The 16,954-nt window shown below is 42.9% G+C and overlaps 1 protein-coding gene across 1 annotated transcript in view; it reads left to right on the top strand.

The window, feature by feature from the left end:
- Positions 1–4,038, top strand: part of LOC111141166 (Fas associated factor family member 2) — a 62,697-nt gene extending 58,659 nt beyond the window's left edge. Inside the window, exon 11 of the mRNA XM_022493531.1 lies at positions 3,805–4,038. Within this exon, the coding sequence (XP_022349239.1) occupies positions 3,805–3,987 (183 nt within the window). The 3' untranslated portion in view covers positions 3,988–4,038. The remainder of the gene's footprint in view (positions 1–3,804) is intronic.
- Positions 4,039–16,954: the final 12,916 nt, after the last annotated feature.

Genomic DNA, 16,954 nt, shown 5'->3' with positions numbered 1-16,954 from the left:
ATTTTCATTCTAAGATTAATGAATTCGTTTTCTTGATCAGTGTACTTTTTGACTCAAGTTTCTTCATCTGTAAAATGGATATCATAATAGGTACTCTCTGATAGGATTGTTGTCAGGATTAAGTTCAGACATAAAGTATTCAACATTGCACCTAGGGGTTATACAGATGAGTGAGACATGGATCTGGCATTCATGGAACTTAAGGCCAGTAGGGAATGTAAGACTTAGAGTTAGTACAAAGTAAAAAGTTGTGAGGCATCCTGGGGAGAGAAAAGTGAGTAGCTTTCTCGTTTTATTTGTCTCCCATTTATGCATTTATTTCTTTTGAGTGAAATGTTCATATTCCTAACTTTGGATTCTTAAATTGGGATAACATGAATGAGCCTCACATAGTATATACCGTGTAGTAGGTGGTTACTAAATGTTCATTCCCTTCCCCCTGGTGTTTCCTAACTACGGAGGTTTGCATTGGATTTTAGCTTGCAACCATGTTCACTAACAGTTTCACATCATAGTACACCTGAGCTTTATGGAGCTTCTACTCCCTAAACTCTAATTGTGTATGTGAAAAACCTAACAAAAACTAACTCTCTTGAGAGTTTCAGAAGAAAAATCTATTAGAATTGTGGAACAGAATAGGCTTCTGGCTTAAGGGGAACCAACCCATTTGTTAGCTATTTAATCCTTAAAGACTTTTTTTGTTTGTTTGTTTTTAAGATTTTATTTATTCATTTGAGAGAGAGTGTGCAAGTTGGGGTAGGGGGCAGAGGGAGAGAGACAAGCAGATTCCCCGCTTAGCAGGGAGCCCAATGTGGGGCTCCATCCCAGGATCCTGAGATTATGACCCAAGCCAAAGGCAACTGCTTAATTAACTGAGCCACCCAGACCTCCCCAGTTTTTTAAGACTCTTAAATAGGTTCTCAGTTTTTAAAAAAACAAACCTCTGACTGAAATACTTGATCATAAGTGGGGACAAAGCTCAGAGAGGGGAAAGAAATGTAAAGTGTAGTGATGCTGTGGGCCTTTAACATCCATGGAGTTTATACATATAACTGAGTAAAAATTCAGTTTTTCATATTCTTGCAGACTTTCCTATGAGATCCTCTTTGTACATAATCCCAAAAAGTAAATGTGCAGTGGAATAACTCAATTTGCACAAAGCTCAGCTCTTGATAGTAGTAAAATGCTAAGATAAAAAGGAATAAACTGTAGAAAAAAATCTCCAGGTCTCATGAGTGGGCAGAAAAGTGGCAGCTGACTTTCTGTTAAATGAATGCATGTTAGAGAGACTCCAAATCATTTTTCTATCTGTTAGGAACCAAAAGTGACCTCTGGAGGTGATGTGCATTGTCAGTGGTAAACAGAAGATGCCAGTTTTATACCAGGGTTGAATATTTTCAACAAGATTAAAAAGGAAACAAAATATTGTTTAAGGTCTGTGTTGGGTTCATACCAATAGTATTTGTTGCAAGTCTGATTGATGCATCTCAACATAAGGAAAATAATATTAATGGAAATTGCACAGAGAGACAGGAACTGTAAATGATTGAGGTTGATTAAAGTATATGAATTTATAAAATCATGAATGGATTTAGGGAAGAGGAGCATGGATTTACTCCTTAAATTCTGGAGTCATATGTAGCCTCTTAAAAGCTCTAAAGAGGTAAATTTTAAGACAAATGAAAAAAGGACTGCTTCACACAAAGGGGACTAAACTTACGAGAGGTAGAACAAAAAGAAAATAGATTCCCTCCAAATAGGGTAACTTGAGTGTTACGCTCCTGATCTTCGGGATTGACCTGAAAGAGAAGAGCACTGCCCTTCACAACACATCCTTCAGACTCTTTGGTAGAAGTAGCATGCCAGATGAAGAGGGCCATAGAGTAGATCCAGTATGCCAGTACTTAAAGTGTGGTGTCAAGAGACAGGGAGCAGTAAAGATGGCCTATTCATAGTACCTCACATTTTAAGTGTTAGTAATGGGAGTTTTCTTGATGTCACCTTACTTCTCATTAAGAACTTAACCTTTATTCTGTCAGAGCCAGAGCAGGGTGAGAAGGGCATTCTCATAGAAGAGAGGTCTGCATGAAGAATGTCAGAGCTTGACCAAATTAAGGAGAGTGTCTAGATGTGAGGACTGCCTAGTGCACAGAGTCAGAGCCCGAGTGGCCTCTGGTGTGGTGTGGGGTGTTAAAGCCAGAACTGGGTAAGGATGGGGGAATGAACTCATGGTTTTTCTGTGTACATATATATAAGGAAGTTCAGATATAGATGTGTGTATGTACTTACACATATTCTCTAGTTTTTCTCCATAGAGAGTGCTTGGGAGCAGCAACACCCCAATAGCAATGAACATACCTAGCACCTAGATTGTGGCTTTTAAATAACCATTGTCCATTAAGAAGAACCAGGGCTCCTTGGAGAAATGACTGATTCCAGAGCGTGGGCAGGAAAATACAAGACCTGCCCAGAATAGCAAGGAATTATTGAAAAAATGATGGAGACATGCCACAAAGACACAGAAGCCATCTTGGATGGACTCTTCTAACTCCATCTGGAACATTTGAATATTGAAATAAATACTATAACATTATAACCTACTGAATAAAATAGGGAATCATGACTCTATGTTAATATAAATAAATAAGGGGTGCCTGGGTGGGTCAGTGGGTTAAGCCACTGCCTTTGGCTCAGGTCAGGATCTCAGGGTCCTGGGATCGAGCCCCACATTGGGCTCTCTGCTCAGCAGGGAGTCTGCTTCCCCCTCTCTCTCTGCCTGCCTTTCTGCCTACTTGTGATCTCTCTCTCTGTCAAATAAATAAAATCTTAAAAAATAAGTCAAAAGTTTAAGGAATAGTTGTCTTTGTAGTTTCAAAGTACCTCCCCACAAAATCTCTTTAATTACAAAGGAGAAGAAAGGAATGGCTGTGACAGTGGAGAGGCCTGGCAGGCACCACCTTAATAAGTGCACATTATAGGTAGTGGGGCAAATGGGAATTGTGCTCCAGCTGGAGAGGATGGATTTAGTAGAATGCAGCATCATTTCCGTAACACTCCTGCCAAAGAACATACCTGGAATCTAATCATGAGTACATATTAGACAAAAATTGAAAGACATTCTGCGAAATAACTGACCAGTAATCTTTAGAAGTGTCAGGGTCATGAAAGTCAATGAAAGACTGAGGGTTTGTTCCAGACTAAAGGAGGAGACTTAGAAGATGTGACACTGAAATGAAACACATAATCCTAAACTAGATGCTTTTGCTATGAAAGGAAGCTAGCAAAACCTGAAAACTTTAATAATAGTTTAATATGTATTGTCATAGCATTAATGTGCCAGTTAAATTTCCTGTGTTTTGAGGGCTGTATCATGGTTATGTAGGAGATTGTCCTGTTTATAAGACATAAACAAGTATTTTAGGGGTGATGGGCCATCAGGCTGGCAGCTCATTCTCAACTGGTTCAAAGAAAAAAAATTCTATGTTCTGTACTTCCCACTGTTCTATAACTCTGATTATTTCTAAGTGAAGAATTTTTAGCTCTATATCAGGTTGTCAAGAAAAAAGCGGATAAATTACTTCAGAAGTAGGACTAGCATTGGGCAATGTAATCTCTTAAAATTAAGAGCTTCCCTATGTATTTGCTCTGTGAAAAGGAAGGACCTCATAATAGAATTCCAGTGTCATGCGATGACTTCATATTCCGAGTCATCCTGGAGAGAGCTGGCAAGGGGATATTTGATTTCATAGTTGTGTTGTCTGTCTGTGTCTTTCTCTAACTGTCCTTTTTCTGTATGATCTGCAGGTAATCCATGACTTCTTATTTTCCTTGAAAGAAAGCCCGGAAAAGTTTCAGATTGAAGCCAACTTTCCCCGGCGGGTGCTACCCTGCATCCCTTCAGAGGAGTGGCCCAACCCCCCAACGCTGCAGGAGGCCGGACTCAGCCACACAGAAGTTCTCTTTGTTCAGGACCTAACAGATGAATGACATTTTTTCTTTCTCCCCCGTCCTACCCTAATCCCTAAAAGAAATGGAAAAACAAAAACAAAAAAAAAAAAACAAGAGAGAAATTCATATTATTATTATTATAATACGATATTTTTTTTAAAAGACTGCTGCATCCTGAGGAAGGATCAGAAACCATGCTGCCTAAAAGAGTCACCACCTGTGTGTGCGTGCGAGGTCAGCAATGAACGTTCCCGCTGGCAAGGCCACCCTTCCCTACTGCCTCTGCACCACGCACCTTCCAACAAAAGGAGACTCTTCACCTCCAACCCAGTCATTGTCCCTACTGGGGAAGGGTGGACATTCCCACTAGTTCTCATTCATTCTTGCTTTTATGGAAAATAAAAGTGAAAAAGACCTCCATCAACCAGCTACTGCAGCATCTCCTGAGGACTTGCTTCTCCCACCACCGGAGAAGAGAGGGAAGAAAAGGCACAGAACAGAGATGTTCTTGAACTTCCCACAATTTATGAATAACTTCTAAATGTTTTCTGTTGCTTTGTAATGACCAAAGGAATGAGGCTGACATAGGCGTTTTTTTTTCTTCAACTTTATTTGATGAGAGCCAATTCTTAAGCCCATGAGTTCATGCCCTGGGCTCCTTAGCCTACAAGAGTGTAATAAAGGTGGCCTGGGCTGGTTTATGCTTATTTCTGCCATTTTCCCTCTCACATTCCCAGAGAGGTGGTTCTTTTTGGTCCAACTCTTGCTGTCCTTTCTTGCCATCTGTGTGCCCCACTAGGGAGTATTGGGAGGAAATCTGGGTTCATTGCCCCACAAAGTCTATACAGATAGACCCGTATACATGGCGTGAACTCCGTGTATACTTAGTATACACATGACTGCAGCTTTCCTTTGGAATCTGTACCAAGTGGTTATGGGATCTGAACCAAAGGATAGTGGCTCTTCATTCCTCTTCTGACATGTGCATGCTCTTCCTGCCCAGCCTTGAGCTTTCCTGAATTGCCAAGTTTGGTGCTTTCCCAAAGGACTAGCAGGACCTATGGCAGAGCCAGAAGGAACCCCATGAGAGTTCCCTGCCTATCTCAGTGGGAGTGTGGTGGTAGTGGTGCTGGTTTAAGGATAGAACTAGAGACCTTGAAGGGAGCCAAGCCAACTCTCAGCCTGTGTAAACTGTTGGAAGGCACATTTAGTTTCTGATATAGCCATCTGCTAGATGCAGTTTTTAATCCTCTCTATTGCTATGTTGAAGTAATAGGGTTTTTTAACCCCTGGATATCTGTTCTCTGAGTTTTGGAAATGGGTGCACGGGTCAGGCCATGTATTAACAGATGCCAGCATGAGCTGGCAAATCCTCCAAAGTGTTCTACAGCTAGACTGGTGCAGGCACGTAACACTGCAACCTACTGAAGTAACTAGTTCTTAGCATGCTATCAGGCCAGGGGTTCACATCAAGATAAAACATGGTAGATTTCCAGTCTCCAAAGGCTTTCTCTCTTGCTTACCTAAAATCTAAGGGCCACTCTTTTAGGTAGCAGTGATGTGTCTTCTACTCTCTGCAGCCCTCAGGGGTTGGGGTAAACATAAGGAACAGAGTAAGGAACTTCACACAAAGCACCTGGGAAGCCTAGGAATTTCCCAGTAGCCTCAGCACAGGTTTCTAGAACACTGTTTCTAGGAAAATTTATTCTGCTCCTGACTGCCTATTATTCCATTGTTTCCTGCTTCCTCAAGCCCAGGTGAGTGGGAAATCACTGTCTGACTGTTGTGTTGGCCTTAAAGGAATCTGGAGTGAGTACCAGGATAAAGCGTATTCTCCATCCAACCTTATGTGAATTCTGCTTCCTGCTAACAACCATGCAAAGAGGAATTTTTCCACTTAACTCAGAGCCTCCTTACCTGTTGATCTCGCAGCTGTTTCCCTGGCAGAAAACAGGAGGGGAGGATGTTAAGGGCCTTCGTTAGGTGGGGTACCAAGTGTCTTGCCCACACCTCTTTGGGAAGTTGTAACACTTTTTCCTTAATTCAGTCTGCATCTTATTCTACAATGTGCACTTTATGTCTCTTGCCCTTTTAAAACTTGTTCAGTGAAGGTCAGATGCCAGAATATTAAAAAAATAGTCTATGTCGGTACAGTTCTTGGAATGGCCTGCCCATTACTTCAGGTTTCAGGAGGTTTTATCTGAAGCACATGTTCCTTCCTAGTCCATGTTGAAACAGGCCTGCTTTGCTCAGACCCCATTCCTGTCTCCTTGCTGACCCTAGGGCTGCTGCCTAGGTGCCATCTCCCTCCTCCGTGAAGGATGCACGTTTTGTCACTTAAAGCCAGTACAATCTGTATGTTATTCCCAAGGACCTCTGGGAACTCAATGGGACCTGTAAGGGAGAAAATAACTGAGAAGTATCTGCTCTGCAAGGATTTGCTCATTTCCAGATCACCTCTGGGTTATTTCAGCTGTTTATCAAACAGCAAGTCATCAACCTAACAAAAACACTTGTTTCAAGTTGTGTTCTGCAGTCCCCAAACTGAAGTTGTAGATTCAGCTGAAAAACCATGGGAAATGACCAAGACGCCTGTCGGAGTCAGTTGAATTTCTGCAGCCTCAGTGGGGCCTTTCTGGTCTTTTCTTACACTTCTACAGAATTTCCTGCAGCAAATACTTCTTTGTCCTTGCTTTCCTCCACTATGATGTTTGGATAAAAAATGAGCAGAGGATATTTGTCTCTTTAAAAAAAAAAAAAAAAAAAAAAAAAGGAACCTAGAATCTTCAACTGAGCAGTCATTATGAAAATTGCTAATGGTGCCAAGGCCAAGGAAAGAGTTTCAGAAAATGACTGTGGGAAGAAGTGATAACCCCCAGAATGCAAAATCAGGGGCGTATTATCTGGTGCTTGAACAAGGAGCTCCACTTTACAACTGGTTTTTTTAGGACTTGTGAGGAATGCAGCAACAGGAAATCCATCCACAAAGGATGCAGTGCCCTAACTTGTACTGCACCTGAATAGTTATGTGATAATTTACTGAAGAAATCTAGTGTACTTTAAATTTTTTTCATAAAAGTTTACATTGTATTGTAGGTTAACATTAAATGTTTTATAACAAAAATCTCCAAACAAGTTGTGGGTCTTTCTGTCCAGGAGAGATGTGGTAGGTATTTTCCTATGTGTGAAGGAAAGTTTGGGAGACCATGGGGGTGGGAATAGGGTACTGCATTGCCAAAAAGCAAGAGAGAATCAAAGAAGACCATGGAGTTAAAATACTGTATTCCAGTGAAAGGAGGCAACACAGTGTGGTATAGCAGAAGAAGCAGACAGATCCAGGTTTGAGTGGGCTTTTCTGACCTCAGACAAGTTCTTTCGTTTCCCCTAACAATATATGAAGTTAACACCATCTGTGTCAAGATGGGTTTGTAGGTTAATCAAATGTATATGAATTGCCCAACACAGGTGTCATTGTTTCCTTTCTCCATGGGAGTGTGTTCTGAAGGAATATTTTCTTGCAGTTGTAACTGTCAGTTTCAAAAGGGATGCCATGTCTCCTGCTAGAACACACCCATGTCCTTGTGAATGAATGAGTGCCTAAAGAAGAGTCACCTTTGATCTAACGAAGTCTGGACTGTTGGAACTCCCCTTCTAAGGTATTTTTGCTGTTTTTTAATTTCTGAGAAGAAATGCAAGCCTTGGTTCTTTGCCTTTATCTTCCCCACTCTCTGACTTTGCTCAAAGAACTCACTCCTGTGAGCTACGAATTCTTGTCATCTTCATAGTCTACCCTGTTGCTTATCTGAAGATGTGGGCTTCCTTTTTGTTGGTTGTGTGTGTGTGTATTTTATTTTATTTTAAGATTTTATTTATTTGACAGCAAGAAAGGGAACACAAGCCAGGGGAGAGGGAGAAGAAGCAGGTTTCCTGCTGAGCAGGGAGCCTGATGCAAGGCTCAGTCACAGGACTCTGGGTCCATGACCTGAGCTGAAGGCAGATGCCTAATGACTGAGCCACCCAGGCACTGCTTGTTCATTTTTTTTTAAATGTAGATCTTAAGTGTAAACTAGAATGTCTTCTGCTCAGTCTCGTAAGTCTGCAAGAAACATTGGTTCACCTTGGGTCAGAATCCACTTTTAAAAATGAACACTTTGAGGGCGCCTGGGTGGCTCAGTTGGTTGAGCAACTGGATGATCCGGGAGTCTCAGGATCAAGTCCCATGTTGGGCTCCCAGTTCCACGGGGTGTCTGCTTCTGCCTCTGACCTTCTCCCCTCTCATGCTCTCTCTCTTCTCTCTCAAATAAATAAATAAAAACTTTAAAAAATAAAAAATAGGGGCTCCTGGGTGGCTCAGTGGGTTAAGGCCTCAGCCTTCAGCTCAGGTCATGATCCCAGGGTCCTGGGATCAAGCCCCACATCAGGCTCTCTGCTCAGCGGGGAGCCTGCCGCCTCCTCTCTCTGCCTGCCTCTCTGCCTACTTGTCTGTCAATAAAAATCTTTTAAAGATGAATTTTAAAAAATAAATAAAAATGAACACTTCGCAATTGATTGTGAAGGTTATGTGTAAAATTTTTGCCATCGATTGACAGATTAAAGGGTGATTTGAACTCTGATGCCAGATATACTTGGTTTCAAATCCTGGCTGTGGCCATGGTTTTGGCCAAATGACCTCAGCTCTCTAGGTTTCAGTTTCATCATCGGTAAAATGGGGCCGGTTGTAGCCTTGCAGTCAGGATGAAGTGAATTGCTGCTGCAGTGACCTGGCAGACAATAGGTGTTCGCTAAGGAATAGCTCTGATTACTGTTTGCTGCACAGTCTGTAGCTTGCCCACTGCTAACAGTCCATCCTAGATGCAGATAAAGGAAGGAGAGTAGAAGCAGAGGGGTTAAGTTGATGCTTTGCTTATGGGCGGATAATGTCCAACACTTTTTTACTTGCCATGCCTCCGGTGTTGTAACGCCATGTATTTTTACCCGGATGGAGCCACCAACCCCAAAGTCTCTTCCTCCTGACCGTGAGCTCTGTGCTGAGCCTCTCCTCCTTCTCATGGCTCTAACTCTCCCCTTTTCTGTCTGCCCTTCTTGGGAACTCTCAGAATGATGCCCCAAACTCCCAGGTTTTTAACCCTGGTAAGCTGAAACCTGGTTTTCTCTTGAAGATACCACTTCAGAAAAACCCATAATCAGGGACTGTTCGTTTTCCTTCAAATCTAGAAACCAGAAAATGGGTCTGCATTTCTCTTCTGCTGCTTTGATCCACTGTCGTCCAGGACATTGTTCCTGAAGCACATGCCATCTCCTTGGACTACTTTATACTGTTCTGGTTGCTACTGGACATTCCCCCGGATACTGGCAACTGATACTTTCTTCTCCACCAGCAACCTAGGTGACTCTTACATCTTATATACGTGAATTTCCTAAAATTTTGGTCCTTCTCCTGATTTGACTTCTATAGCTGCTGAATGTAGTAGAAAGAGGCTTTGAGTCAAATCTGAATTTGAAACTACCCCTTGCTGAGTAATCTAGGGCGTTTCCTCATCTATAAACATCAAGGCAGTGCATCCTTGCAAAGTTTAGGTGCTCTTTAAATGGACTGCTGTGAAGTGCCTGGTGGTAGGTGGAAGAAGAATGCTTAGTAAATGTTTGCTTTCTTCGCTCCTGTCCCAGCAGTGCTGTGCTTTGAGGTTAGCCTTCCGTGTGAACTGCTTCACCCTCAAGACCTCAGAACCAAACCCTTACTGACCACAGCCTTTAGTGCTCTAGCTCCATTGTCCCAACACTGCCCATAAGGCCTTTCTGTCCCTCTCTACACCTCTTAATTCTCCCTACCAGAATTCTGTTGGCTTCATGCCCCTCTCTACTACAATCCAGTGCGTCACAATTCCCCGAATTAAATGAACCATTTTATTTCTCTCCTCTTGTTCCTTAAGTTGCAAAGTCCTAGCTTATATATCACAGTAAACTGAGGAGCCTTGGTGTTTGTGCCCACTTCTGTGCTCCAGCTCTGGGAAACTCCCCATGTGTTTCTTTTTTTTTTTTTTTAAGATTTTATTTATTTATTTGACAGAGAGAGATCACAAATAGACGGAGAGGCAGGCAGAGAGAGAGAGAGAGGAGGAAGCAGGCCTCCTGCCGAGCAGAGAGCCCGATGCGGGACTCGATCCCAGGACCCCGAGATCATGACCTGAGCCGAAGGCAGCGGCCTAACCCACTGAGCCACCCAGGCGCCCCTCCCCATGTGTTTCTGCCTCATAAGCATTGCTCTACTGTGTCCCCTTTCTCAAATCCAAGCCCTGCTGCATCCTTTTCACTCTAAGTCCACTGCTAAGCAGCCTACTTCCTGACAAATTCAAGTTCTTGTCACAGAACTTCATCCTCTTTTTCACTTCCAAATGGTTCTGTGTTGTTACCTGTTTCCTCTCTTTTCTGTCTTGTAGGTCTGTTTTCTCCTGAAGGAGATAAAACACACAATAAAATCCCCGAATCTTAAATCCACAACTTGATTATATTTTATCTTTATGTGTATATCAAAATCAAGGTGCAACATATTTAATCACTCTAGAAAGTTACCTTATATGTTTATAGCTCCTCAGAGACAACCACTATTCTGGCTTCTTTTACCATAGAAGTTTTGCTTGTTCTTAAACTTCATATGAATGGACTCACTGTGTGTGTGTGTGATTTTATAAATTGTTTTTTGTTTTTTTTTTTAGAGCGCATGAATTGGGGTAGGGGAGAGGAGGGAAGGGAAGAAGGAGAAAGAGAATCGTAAGCAGGCTCCACACCCAGCACAGAGCCCAACACAGGGCTTGATCTCATGATCCTGAGATCATGAACTGAGCTGAAATGAAGAGTCAGATGCTTTAGAGTCAGGTGCTCCTGTTGTGTGTGTGTGGGTTTTTTTCTTTAAATTAATTAATCTTCACACCCAACATGGGGCTTGAACTCACAACCCTGAGATCGAATCACTGAGCTGACTGAGCCAGCCAGATGCCCCATCAATTGTTTTCTTTATTCAAGTATTCCTATTCATGATAGGAAACTTTAGGAAGTGCAAAGGAACAATAAAAAAAACTTTATAATACCACATTGTCCAGAGGTATCTATCATTAATATTCCAGTGTATGTCTTCCCAGACTTTACCTATTAAAAACTTTTTCTTCTACAAAGATGGGATGGCATTGTAAATACTGTATTATCTCAATTTCACATCTTCTATATATTTTTAAATGACTATGCAGCATTTCACTGAATGGTTGTGCCATAAACTATAAACTAATAAAAATCCTCTTATGACATTTTAGGTTGTTCAACCTTTTTTTTTTTGCTTTTCTATGTACAACTTAATAAACATCCATGTAGTGATAAATGTTCACATCCATGTTTGTTTTGTTTTCTCATGGGAAAAAAGAAATCGAAGCAAAATTACTGAGTCACAAAAGGATGGAATTTTGCTTTTTTAAATGATTGATTTCCAAATTGTAGTGCAGAAAAGTTATATTTCTGCCAGCAGTGTGTGCTCAGTCTCCCATTTGTGTCATCATTGCCAGAACCTTTATTAACAACTATCCCCTTTTCAATCACTTGAGTCTCCTTTCATGTTCCATTTAAAAATGTTTGGCATCTCCTCCCTTGCAAAACCTTAAACTTACCCACAAGTTACCATCCTACCTCCTTTCCTGCCAAGATGGCTTGCACAACCAGCCTCTACTTCTTTCTTAACCTCCTTTTGATTGAACTTCCATCCCCACTAACCATGTCTTACGGTCAGCTATAACCTCCTAATTGATCTCTTACAAGATCTCTGTAAATGTAAAAGTTCCCCAGTTGGTACCTGATACAGACTCAAGTGTCCCCTTGTTTCTGGCCCACAGATTGGGGGTCAGATTATGTGAACTAGGTAAGGGAATCACACTTTATCCTGAGGGCCATTGAAGAGCTTTAAGCAAGGGAGATACATCAGATTTGGGTATTAGAAAGCTGATTCTGTCACTGGAGAGACTGAGTGGGAGGGAGGCAGGACTAAGAGGTGATAAGATAAGAGTCCTGAATCAGGAATGATTTGGGAATGGTGGGGGTGTTAATGATGGAAATGAGAACTATATAGGAAGCACAATGACCAGGGAGGACCTGGAGGCTGATAAGATATGGAGGATGATGGAGTGAGAAATTGAGGGTGATATCCAGGATCTGACAACTGCATTTAGGAACAGTCACTGGTGACTTTCACAGATGCTATTTCAGGGGAGTATAGTATTGGAAGGTAGAAATAATGAATGGGAGATGAAGTGTAGGCAGCTCTTGGGAAATTTGTCGGTGGAAGGTATTGGAGGAAATAGAACAGGCCAGAGAGGAGCTGTGAATGAGAAAAGGTCATTTGTTTCAAGTTGGGAGAGACTTCATTATGTGTAAATGTTAAAAGCAATGAGATTTTAGAGGAAAAGGTTGAAGATCCACAGAGTGAGGATAACAGAAAGATGCCCCTGGGGTGGTGGAAGGGTTGGCCTTAGGAGGAAGGATGGGAAAAGAAGTCAAGGTATTTGTAGATTTGAAGGCAAAAAGTTGAGAGTGTGTGCATGTGATGGCCTCTGTTCTGTCAGGTTGTGGGGGTTGATGAGGTCAGATGTCTAAGAAGACTGAAGAAGATTTGAAGTAGCCATTTTAGAGAGCAGGCCCGAGTATAGGAAGACTTAGGTGGCTTTCTGGAAAAACAGAGCCCAGGTGAGACTCAGACCAGAATACATAGTAGGGAAAAACACGAAAAGCCAGGCCCTGTCACCAGTCTATTTCCTTCCTGCTGCCAATTTTCTGTCTGAAAATGGGTCACATGCGGCTATTCAGTTTTCAGCACCTCCTTTGTCCCAGGTCAAAGTCCAGCTCCTCAGCCTGGAGCTGGAGACTTCAACTTTGGGCCCTTGCAGACCTTCATAGCTTTGTTTTTCTGTTCTTCCTCATGGCCACACTAACTAACCATTATGGATCTTTTGGTTGTTCCCTAAGTATACCGTGCATTTCCTGCCTAAAGATAAACTAACACAACTGGCACTCAGGAGAAATGGTTTTGTTTTTTTTTTTTTTAAGATTTCATTTATTTATTTGACAGAGATCACAAGTAGGCAGAGGTAGGCAGAGAGAGAGGGGGAAGCAGGCTCCCTGCTGAGCAGAGAGCCTGAAGTGGGGCTCAATCCCAGGATCCTGAGATCATGACCCAAGCCGAAGGCAGAGGCTTAACCCACTGAGCCACCCAGGCGCCCCAAGAGAAATGGTTTAAAAGACAGGCTGTCAGTTCCTCAAATTCTTCTGGTGGCCAGCAGGCAGTACCTAGACCACATGATTCTGGTCTTCCAGAATCCTGTTTATAAGACTCTGGCTTACTATAACACAGGTACTAGCAAGGAGAGTAGATATAAATCATAATTAGCATGGTATACCAATTTAGGAACACAGTATTTGTATACATCTGGATTTTTTCAGGTAGCTCTTACCTTTCGGTGCCTCTATTAGAGATCTTTAGTTGCAAGTAACAAACAGGAAACCCACTGTAGGAAATTTAAGGGAAAAAACTGATGTGTTGAAAGACCATGGGGTAGGTCCCAGAACTGAAAGATCACAGAAAGGGTGAGGTCCAGGTTTCAGAAGGGGTGGGTTGGTGGGAGGGTGTTGTCAGAGGTAGAAGATACCCTTGGGAAGTCAGGACTCCCACCTTTGGGAGGGAGGAACATAATTGGCAAGTAGATTGGGGTTTCTGTGCTTAGTTGCACCCCATATATGGCAGGGCCTTTTTTAAAAATTGCAGAAAAGTATAAAAAAGAAAATAACCCTGATTCACATTCCTACTACCCCGAATTATTAATATTTCGGCATATTTGCTTGAAGCTTTTTTTTTTTTCCTGGATATACTTTGGTTAAAATCGCATCAAATCTTTATACATTTGCTAAAATAAATCCCTTCATGCTCAGCAGATGTGGCTAATTTCTGACGGAGCAACTGGCCATTGTGTAGCGCACTGACCGGCAGTGAGCCCTCTGTTTTTCGGAGGCCTTTCCTAGTGTGCAATTCTCTGTCAGAGACTTGATCGGAGGTTGAAATAACAGCAGAAGCCAATGAGTTTGCCTCAGCTTGTCAGAACTGTGGAGGCCAGGGAGCGGATGGTTCGAGGAATCATCATCGGACAGATAACAGTTAATTTACTATGCTGGGATGATGGAAAGAACGAGAGGGCAGGGCCTGGGCAAACACCTGGGCCCTGGGGCTGGGGTCAACTTCCCACATGCTTTCCCTCCCAGCAGCTTATTTGTTCACTTATTCAATCACCTGTTGAGAAAACCCTCACTGATGCCTACTGTGTCCATGCCCTTTTGCTAGGATCTGGGAACATGGTGACTGTGATGGCCCTTGGTCTAGTGAAGCAGAGACATGGGCAGCCAGCTGGATTGATCATAACAGGTGAGATGTGTGGGGGAAAGCTGTCTGCATGGTGGGCTGTGGAAGCAGAGTAGAAGTGTGGCCTGCTCTGGCTTGAGGGAGGGATCTGGGGAAGCTCACGTGAGGAGAGGCATTCAAACTGGACTTTGGGAAAGGAGCATGCTTACCAGGAAAAGTTAAGGCATTTGAGGCTACATAGTGTGGTTCAATGGCAAAGGCTGCAGGAGTGGGTAGACCGACCTGGGCTTGAGCCCTTGATCCCAGCTCTGCTGTGTATTGGCTCTGGGATCTTTGCCAAGTCCTCTCCCATTCCTGGGCCTCCCTTTCCTCAGCAGGAAGTATGAGGGAGGTAGTAACAGTTTTACAGTAAAGAAAACAGAAGGACTCCGTGAGGGATAACTCAGCAGTATGGTAGGCATTCACGAAATGTGAATGGTCTTCCAAGCAGGGGGACCAGCATGCACAACATGGGTAAAAACAGCATGTTGGGGAAACCATGAGAACCTGGTCCGACTTGAAGGAAGGCTTGAAGGAAGGAGGGGAGACTCAGGGGCTGACCAGAGTGAGACGAGATTGTGATAATAGTTCTTCTACTGCCTCCATTCCCTCCCACAGGGAAGCTGGAGAGGCAGGGGAAAGGAGGAAAATACAAGTATGGAACCCCATTTCTTTGACATCACCCATCTTCCAGTGAAATGACAAAGGGGGTTTATCTTCAGGGCTGCAATCAGTTTCCCCATTCATAAAAAAAGGAAAAGAGGAGACAGCATTCCTTCTGTGGCTGTCATCCCCAAGAACCCCGTAAGGGACAGAGGATTTCCATTTTCTGTTGCATCCCAGGAGGCTGTAAAGGTAGCAGTGGAGCATGGAGGGGGGTGGGGGGAAACGGACTGAAGACCTCTGTTAGGGTTTTTCAAAAGTGGGTTTTCTGACTTGGAGAATGCAGAAGTGGAAAGACTACCAGATTATCCTGATTCTCGCCATTTTCTACGTGGGCCTAGGGTTAGTCTGGGGCCTCTCTGAGCTGCAGCTCCTCCAGCAGGAAACCAAAGATGATAATGCCTCAATTCAGGGAGCTGAAGAGCAAATGAAACACTATGGTATATAAGGCCCCCTGGGTCCTGGCCCCTGACCACCTCTTCAACTTCATCTCTTCAACTTCACCCTGTGCTCTTGCCCGAACTCTTTCTTGCCTCTGGGCCTCTGCATGTTCTGTTCCCTCCTCCCGGAATGCTTTTCTCCTGACTAGGTAGCTCCTTTTCATCATTCAGGCCTCACTGATCTCAATGTCGCCTCTGGGAGACCGCCCCATTTTCATGACCCTTGTGATAGTCTGAAGTTATTCTTTACTTATATATTGTCTGTCTCTCCTGGAATACCAGCTTCCTGGAGGCAGGAACTTTGTCTCATTCACTGGAGTTCCCCCACTGCCTAGAACAGTGCAGAAACACTCAGTTTCTGGGCAGAAACACTCAGCCAGTTCTGTTGAATGACTTTATTTAGCACAAACAACATGCAAAGCAACCTACAAGGTGCTGAGGACTCAGTGGCAGTTAAACTGCCCTTATAGAGTAGGCTTTTACACCTGTGCCGAGAGAAGAACCGTGAAAGTCTTTCCCATGAGCATACAGGCTGAGTTCAAAGGGTGCTGAGGCACCACAGACAAAGGGGTGAGAAAGTATCTGTTCCTGGAGCTCCACCTTCCTCCCTCCGAGGACCTGTGGTGTGCGGCCCTTGGTGAGATGTTACCAATTCTACCAACCGTTATTAAAGTAAAGACACACTTGACTGCCACTTCATTCATTCTTCAAGAAATGGTTACCATGGGTCAGGCATAGTTGTAGTTACTGGTAGGCAGAGCTTCTGATAGAACAGTGCGGTAACCAGAATGAACTTCTACCCACCCCCAACCCCGCAACACTGCCACACCTTTAAGTAACAGAACTACAGCCCAAAGATGATAGGATTTTTAAAAATATTTATTTTTTTAAGTAAGTTCTATGCCCAAAGTGAGGCTTGAACTCACGACCCTGAGATCCAAAGTTGCATGCTCTACCAACTGAGCCATCCAAGAGTCCCAAGATGATAGGATTTAGAAAAAAAAATTTTTAAACTGATTTTTTATTTGAGTACAGTTGACATGCCATATTCCATTAGTTTCAGGTGTACAGCTTAGTGATTTAACAAGTTTATCCATTATGCTATGTTCACTACAAGTGTAGCTGGTGTTACCAGACGACACCATTACAAATATCATTGACTATATCCCTATGCTGTGCCTTCTGTTCCCATGACTTACCCATTCTATAACTAGAAGCCTGTATCTCCCACTCCCCTGCACCCATTTTGCTCATCCTCCCACGCACATCCCCTATGGCAACCATCAGTTTGTCCTCTGTATTTATAGGTCTGATTCTGCTTTTTGTTTAATATATATATATATATATATATATATATATATATATATTTTTTTTTTTTTTTTTTTTTTGATTTCACTTATGAGTGGAAACATTTGGTATTTGTCTTTCTCAGTCTGACTTATTTCACTTAGTATAATACCTTCTAGGTTTCCCACAGTTG

The sequence above is a fragment of the Enhydra lutris genome, unplaced genomic scaffold (genome assembly GCF_002288905.1).
Source record: "Enhydra lutris kenyoni isolate GAN:26980312 unplaced genomic scaffold, ASM228890v2 scaffoldscaffold5, whole genome shotgun sequence".
In the NCBI taxonomy this organism is placed as follows: Eukaryota; Metazoa; Chordata; class Mammalia; order Carnivora; family Mustelidae; genus Enhydra; species Enhydra lutris.
Note: the sequence above shows the minus strand (reverse complement) of the source record. Positions and strands in the feature narration are given on the sequence as shown.